This window comes from Nilaparvata lugens, chromosome 2, assembly GCF_014356525.2.
Source record: "Nilaparvata lugens isolate BPH chromosome 2, ASM1435652v1, whole genome shotgun sequence".
Taxonomy (NCBI): Eukaryota; Metazoa; Arthropoda; class Insecta; order Hemiptera; family Delphacidae; genus Nilaparvata; species Nilaparvata lugens.
Genome location: NC_052505.1, coordinates 29256008 through 29264406, shown reverse-complemented (window position 1 = coordinate 29264406; position 8399 = coordinate 29256008). Strand labels below are relative to the sequence as shown.

Here is an 8399-nt window from a genome sequence, read left to right as displayed (position 1 = left end):
GGACACAATCTCCATTTTCGAAAGTACTCCTGCAGATCTGTAAGGTCAGCTGTTAGTTTGTCCTCTGCCGCATTCATACTCTTACTCTGCACAGTCAAAGCAATATCATCAGCATAGATGAATTCCTTGCATTCGTCTGTGGCAGGTCACTTATGTACAGATTGAAGAACAATGGGGAGAGGACCGATCCCTGAGGAAGACCATTGTGGAGCTGCCTCATTCTGCTCTCCTTTCCACCCATATGCACTGAGAATACTCTTGCTGATAGCATGCTGCTTACCAAGTTATAGATTTTCATGCAGGGGATAGTTTTGATTAATTTGTACAGGAGTCCCTTTCTCCAGACAGTATCATAGGCAGATGATAGGTCTATGAAAACTGCAGATGTTTTGAGACTCTTCTGAAAACCACATTCTATGTTTGTGGTTAGGGCCATGACTTGATCTGCACAGCTACGTTTTTGTCTGAAACCAGCTTGCTCTGGGGGGATAACTGAAGTGATTGTTGGCTCAATTCTGTTATACAGCAACCTCTCCAATACCTTATATGTTACACTTAGGAGGGCGATTGGTCTGTAACTGCTAGCATCATTTGGATCTTTACCAGGCTTCAATATGGCAACAATTTTTGTTTTCTTAAAAACAGTTGGTAATCTCCCAGTTTCAAGAATATTTGAAAAGAAATCTGCAAGCCACTTCCTTACTTCAATTCCACACCCTCTCAGAAACTCTGGGAACATGCCATCTAGTCCAGCTGCTTTCCCTGTTTTGGTCTTAGATAAAGCTATATTGATTTCATCAACTGTGAAACGTGCTGATAAGGCAGAAGAGGGCTGGGTTTGCTTCACTATCTCTTTCAGATTCCGCTGAACCTCTCTTGTATGGTCTTTATGTGCTGGTACTTTGGAAAGAGAGACTATTCTGCTAGCAATCTTATTTGGGTCAATTCCTGGATTTGTACTCTGAATGCTAGGAGCAGCACCAAGCCTTCGTAATAAGTTCCATGCTTTCCTGCTAGAGTGTCTGAAATCAGTCTCCTCCAACATTGATTTCCATCTCTTAGCACGGGATTCATCCAGCTTCCTTAGCAATTCTGATGCCACTTCCTGGTTTTTTGTTTGTATGAATTCTTTGTATAGAAGGTTGCATTCGTTTGTCCACCCAGGGATATATTCCTGGATTATATCAAAGGGATATATATCAAAGTGATTGAATAAACTCTATTCAGAATTATTCAAATTAACATTAAAATGTCCACTTGAAAATTACCACATTAATATTTATGGTAGTAAAGTTTAGGACATGAGAAATCAGCCATATTAAATGTTAGACTAATTATTATGAATGAACTCTTATATATAAATGGACTTCCATGAAAGAAAGAATCAGTGGATTGGCTGCTTTTACACTTTTGAATGAGTGGAACGAAGAGTAAAGCTGCGTTTACACCAAAGTTATTAATAAAATGTGAACATTTGATGAACATATGTGTTAGTCGAGTTCCGTTCAATATAATAGAATCCATAAGGATTAAGTTATCATCATTTTGTCAATAACTTCGGTGTAAGCCAGCTTAAGCGATAGGCTATGCCAGAAATTCCAGAATAAGCAAAAGACCCATGGATACCAGGGTCAACCAATTCCAAATGAACATGATTTGAAATTCTATTTTCAATTGCATCAATAATAATAATAATATAAATTATTATTTATCAACATTTTGTCAATAACTTCGGTGTAAACCAGCTTAAGCGATAGGCTATGCCAGAAATTCCAGAATAAGCAAGAGACCCATGGATACCAGGGTCAACCAATTCCAAATGAACATGATTTGAAATTCTATTTTCAATTGCATCAAGCAAATGCAAAAATAACATGATCACTGCTAATTTGATAACTGTCAACGAGAAATATCAATTGCCAATGGATAAAGTCGAGGTCGACTCTTAAGCCCCGCCCAATATTCCATGAAATTCGCTGCAATTTGACTACTATTTTACAGAGCACTTCCAACACATCAATAATTAATTCAAATGATTAAACTCAATAATCTTCATGCCAAGATGTGGCCTTATTTCTTTATTAATTACCGATAGATGGCAGATCATAAGATGCTCCTAGCAAATAGTAGGTCCGTGATACAAAAATTTGAGCTGATTCTCATCTTTGAGATAATTTGAGAGGAAAAATTGATCATCCAAGTGGCAGCTTATTGAAACAGAAATTTCCATCGTTTGCTGAAAACTAAAGAGAGGAAGAGAGAAAACTAACAGCTGTGGTTATAACATTTAGCAATATAATTTGAAAACATTGCATGATTAAATACAAATATTCCCTGATGTCAAGATGAGTGCATAAGAGCAACTGGGTGACACCATAAGGCATCACTAACTTTTGCTTGCTTTTTAAAATACGCAGTTGAATGTATATTTCAACAGAGTTGAATGTGTTGTTCAAACTGAGGTGATAGCAACGCAACTAATCATCACACTTACTGACAACGATTTTTTGGGTAACTAAGTATTATTATAGTAAAGTATTTGAATGAAACTTGAAACGGTCCTATATATAATAACATTTTCATCAAGGAAGAGCACCTTTTCGGATAAAAAATTCTATGACAGTGACGAGACTATATTAATTTATTATTCAAGTTCTATTTAGCAAGCAATTTTTGTTTGTATGGTGGATCTCAAAAACGATTATAACGGCTTTGGTAGATTTTAGGTTATAAATATTTTACAAAAATAATCTGATTTTTAATTCCCGTAGCGAAGCACGGGTACCCTGCTAGTAATAATATATATTCATGACAAAATAATATAGGCCTACCATGATTCATGGGATTCTAAATAATATGAATGTATTCTATATTCATGATAGAATAATATACCACGATTCATTAATATGATACATATTATTCAGAATTTATGATAAATGTTATGTATTGATCTAATTGAATTGAATTAATTCAATCTATTTCAAAAGAGAACTATGTTTATTTTCCACATCAAGACATCATTAGGAGAAAATTCATTATTCACATGAACCTTTTATTATGCAGTTATTTTGAATATATATTTCACATTACTCCACAAAGTGTTTAGAATCTTTTTGATTGAAACATAAGTGATTCTGCTTTTGATTGAATTGAATTATGTATTGAATATTTTGCAATAAAATAAATTTCTCTAAAAATTAATGTGTTTTTTCTATTCCACAGGGATAGATGCCAGTGGTTAACTAAGTACTCAGATTTCAAAGAGTGCATTTTCAATGTGATAAAGACCGAAGATGAGAGAACGGGTAAAGAGTGGAACGTTTGGATCAAAAAGCCACGCACATGAAGTGGATAATTTTGTAAAGAAAAATTATTGGATACAACAATAAATTCATATTTTACATGCAAAATGTAATAATAAAGTTTTTCACTGTGACACTTGATGTATATAGAAGCTTATGGAAATTAAAACAATATGCCTGCTCTAGAAAATGTCTTCCATTCATTTGAAACCAAAGTTTATATTAGCAATAATGTAATTAATCATTAGCTTGTTTAGTATAAAATTTTTAGTATATACATATACATACATACATACATACATATATATATATATATATATATATATATATATATATATATATATATATATATATATATATTATATATATATATATTATTTATTAGTACATGTAATTGTATATCATCATTGATATCTTATCAAAAAAAATAATGTTGAGAATGGGAATGGTATATGAAATAATGTAATTTTTCATTAATTTGTTTAGTATAATATTATAAGTATATATATTGGTACATACAGTAAATGTAAGATTGTATAATTATCATCATTGATATTTAATCAAAGAAAAAATAATGTTGAGAATGGGAATTGTATATTGGAAATTCGAAATTGAATAAATGATATGAGAGAAATTTCCTCCTAGTCAATACTGTACTGAATTGGAATATTTTAAACTGTACTGAGTAGCCTAATACTATGAGAAAAACAATGAAATGAATTGAAGAGTTTTACCATAGGGACAGAATATTTTCTACTGCTAGTTTCAGTATTGCCATATATTGTATTTTTTGGTCTTACTAGCAGAAATTGTGTCACCGTCATTCAATCATTTGAATATTGATCATACAACAATAACTGGGATCGTCAGCTAATGACGCGGTTTCACCCACGTCACAAAAATAATATTGGTGCAGCTGGTATCATTAATCATTGTTTCGTGAACAGTTACTTATCCCTACAAACTTTTCGCTGAAATTGTGGCTTCTATCAATCTAATTACCGTACACGATTACTGTTTCGAACTTGAACTGAACTATAGTACAGACAGTTATGAAAGGTTCTCTAGGTTTTTCCTGTCTGGTTTGCATAGTATTCTTATTTTCTTGTCTGCCAGTGAGTTAACTTCAAAATTTATAATGTTCCTTATTAGATCCACAAGACATAATGTTGCACAAAATTCCGGGAAATGTTATCTATACAGTACTATAATTTCTACTGTTTTTAGCATCTATGTAAGTGCGGTACCAGTATAGATAAGTACCGGTATATCTACACTAATTTTGAGATTAACTGTCAGTATTTTGATTGAATGGAAAGCACCCACATATTTAAAAGGTATGACAACAGTTAAAATGAGGTGGTGGGTTTTTGTACGTGTTTGAATGCAAATTTATTCTGTGTTGCAGATGGTAGTGCTACAAAATAATGACCCTGATAAGGTGTATTGCGATCCAAAACGACGAGTCTGGTATGACAAAAACGGAAAGGCAACCATGCAAATGGTTCCCGGGAATGGAAGAGCAGTTCCTGGAACGAATAAGGTTTGTAAAAATTCAAATTACCAATAAGTTTGGGTTAAATTTGTGATTTGATAATGAGTTTTGAATGAGCACTATATTTATGTGAAAAGTAGTTTCCTCCATTATTGTAGGATACCGTATATTTTGAAATAAGATTCTCCCAACTTACTTTATAAACTTCTGTTTATTCTCGTTGGCGTATTATGAAATTTGTCCTTCAGGTTTGATAGTTTTTCACCTGTTCCTAAGGAAAAGTCTCGGTTCCTTAACATTGATATCTTGATGTAAATCATGAATAGGGTCACTATTTCTGAATAGAAACTCCAGTCTGTAGCAAATCAAATTATAATATCATGATTTTCGGTCATTTGAAAATGCAGATTACATAAAAAAAGACAAGCAGAATGAATACAGATCAAAAATTATCAAAAACAATTACCTCAGATATATCCATTAACATCAGCTCAAAAATCTTCTTAATACTAGAATTGATGTGTTTCAAATGGGCTAATAAGGTACGTACATATATATATATATATATATATATATATATATATATATTATATATATATATATCACATAACAGAAGACACTTTAAAGTTTGCAATATAAATTGAAACATGAGACACAGGACATAAATAGATTGAAAACACTTAAAAACTTACATTAGAAATGGGGGAAATTTTCGGAACTTAGTTTCCTTCCTCAACCGAGCAGACTGCAGTTTGAAATCAAACGGTCCTGTGACAACAGAGTACGCACGGAGAGTCAATTGTAGCAGCAGAGACCACAGATTACACGGTGCAGACGGATGGAGAGAAATAGGGTACAGATTCAGGGGACATTATGGGGTATTTAGGGCTCGGTTACAAACGGGATATTCAAGATTTGAGTGAGTTATGAATAAGGAAAGGTGTAGCTTATGAATTGATAGAAAAGAGGAGATTGAAAATTAGAAATCAAATAAGAATTACACTAAAATTGGAGAAAGGAATTGTAGAATTGATAGTTACTGTCTATTTATCATTTTATTAATTATATGCTAGAAGTAAATATATTATTGAAACATTTTTTTTTTTGCATCGTTTGTTATATGATAGGAAACATTATATATACAATCTCTCATACTCAATCTATACTTCAAGAGTAATATTTCTCCAAATCTTCCTATTCCTAATTAATCCACTGTATTGTAGTTTGAAGTACTACGTAGTGAGTTTCTCGATAATAATTGGGTATTAGTAGTTCATAATGATCGCAACAGTCAACAAGTAATTGCTGACTAGCTTGCAAGACAGCAATTCAACTGATATTTTCCGTGAAATATTATGACATGTTGATAATAATAATAAAAAAATTTAATACAAAGAAAATTACATACAGTTGAATAAGTGATTTTATTATGTCTATTCTTAGATACCATTCAGACCTGATACAATAGACTATTTCAGGCTGTATCGATCTCCATGATAAAATACATTTAAAAGAACGAATAATCGAAATAAATCAGACCCCATTTGACATAAATTTATGTGAATATATATATATATTTCTTGTAAATTTTTAATTACAATATAAATTCAAATTCATAGCGCCCTTTTAATTATATATTTTACCAAACATGTTTTGGAATCTTCAGAGTCATTCTGAAGTGATTCACACTTAAAATGACTCTTAAGATTTCAAAACATGATGTGTTAAAATACATATCAATTGAGTGCTAAAATTTTTAATTTCTATTGTACATACAAGTAGCCCTAAAGAGCAAAGTTGAGCTTTAAACAATTAGTGACTAGAGGCACAGCACGGTCAGCTACAGCCAAGGCAACAGAGCAGACTGATTTTGATTTTGTTCTAGTGAAGTTCTCTTGTCATTGAATAAGTCAGAAAAAGGCTTTTTCACACGATAGGAGACGTGCAACTTGAACACTGAACAGTGTTCACGTTTTTTTGTCGAAGTACAGTGAGTCAAATCATGTCTTTCACATGGTGACACCGAGCCAGGAAAATCCTTTTGTCACGTCTTTTCCCTCGAGGCAAGCAGAAACCGGCTTGGATCGAGATACTAGCGGACAAATCGCCGCTTTCACATGGTGATTCTACGTCTCTCCGGTCTGTGATATTTTTTCTTGCATATTTTCTCAATTGTTTTTATACTTATCTCTTTTCTGTATAGGGCTACTTGTAATATAAATATGAAGAAAAATAAAAATCTCAGTACCCTTTTTGAAATATTTTATTACAACATGTTTCCGACATTTATGCCATTTTCAAGTGATATGAAGTAAATAAATAAATACTGCTGGGAGATTCTTCTGCTGGAAGTTTTAATGATCAATGCTGTATACCACAGATATATCCAACACATTCGATGAAGAATATAGTTGGTTGATAATTTTATAAATTTATCAATAATGATAAAATATGCTAGTACAAGATTGGTCATGCATGAAGACATGATTATAAATGAAAGTTACATCATTCAACAAATAAAATATACAATTTACATATAGATCCTATGAGCAATAATGAAATATGAAACAATTAATATAAAAACATAAATATAAGGAAAAATAAAAATCTCAGTACCCTTTTTGAAATATTTTATCACAACATGTTTCCGACATTTATGCCATTTTCAAGTGATATGAAGTAAATGAATAAATACTGCTGGAAGATTCTTTATTGATCATATGTTAGTGTACTCATATGTTTTTATGAACTAGGACTGTAAATTTTAGGTTTAAATTCGCATGATTCTATCAAAAATGGGGTTATTGGTGTCTAATTGGATTAAGTTTATTATTTTATCTCTGTTTAATTTTGCTGCTTTATAAATATGAAATTCTTCTTTGACATTCAGTTTTCCACTTTTATTACCATAAATTAGTATTTTCATATTGGAATTTATATCTGTGAAACTATGGCCTGAATCTATCAAGTGTTCAGCAAATGCAGACTTTTGTGTACAATTTTTAGACTTTAGTGCTTGGATTTATGTTCTCTAAACCTGATATGGAAATTTCTACCCTTTTGTCTGATATAGAATTTGTCACAATCACTACATTTAGGTTCATAGATTCCAGATTTTTTAAACCTATCCTGCTGTACATTTGAATTTGATTTCTTTTTTATCAGTTCAAATGAATTATTTGTTTGTTGTCCTATAACCTAGAATGAATTTATTTTTTTTAAAGGTTTTTCTTATAGCTTTATTAGATATTGAGTTATATGGAACACAAATATATTCTTCATTTCCTACATTTCCTTGATTATTATGAGCTCTATTCTGTATTATTACTTTCCTTGCCCTATCACCATAGGAGAGGAAGTATTGCTTCCCGAAAAAAATTAAGGTAACCCAATTTCTAAATTTCTATACGTTTCAAGGTCCCCTGAGTCCAAAAAAGTGGTTTTTGGGTATTGGTGTGTGTGTGTGTGTGTGTGTGTGTGGTGTGTGTGTGTGTGTGTGTGTGTGTGTGTGTGTGTGTTGTGTGTGTGTGTGTGTGTGTGTGTGGTGTGTGTGTGTGTGTGTTGTGTGTGTGTGTTGTGTGTGTGTGTGTGTGGTGTGTGTG

General features: G+C 32.1%; 1 protein-coding gene across 2 annotated transcripts in view; it reads left to right on the top strand.

Annotated features, from left to right (window-relative positions):
• The first annotated feature begins 4197 nt into the window (after positions 1–4197).
• LOC111047351 overlaps positions 4198–8399 on the top strand; it is a 363987-nt gene continuing 359785 nt past the window's right edge. The window contains exons 1-2 of one of the 2 annotated variants that reach the window (XM_039420976.1): positions 4198–4417; positions 4711–4845. In XM_039420976.1, coding sequence (XP_039276910.1) covers positions 4355–4417; positions 4711–4845 — 198 coding nt within the window. In that variant the 5' untranslated portion in view covers positions 4198–4354. The other variant, XM_039420975.1, reaches the window with a different exon arrangement.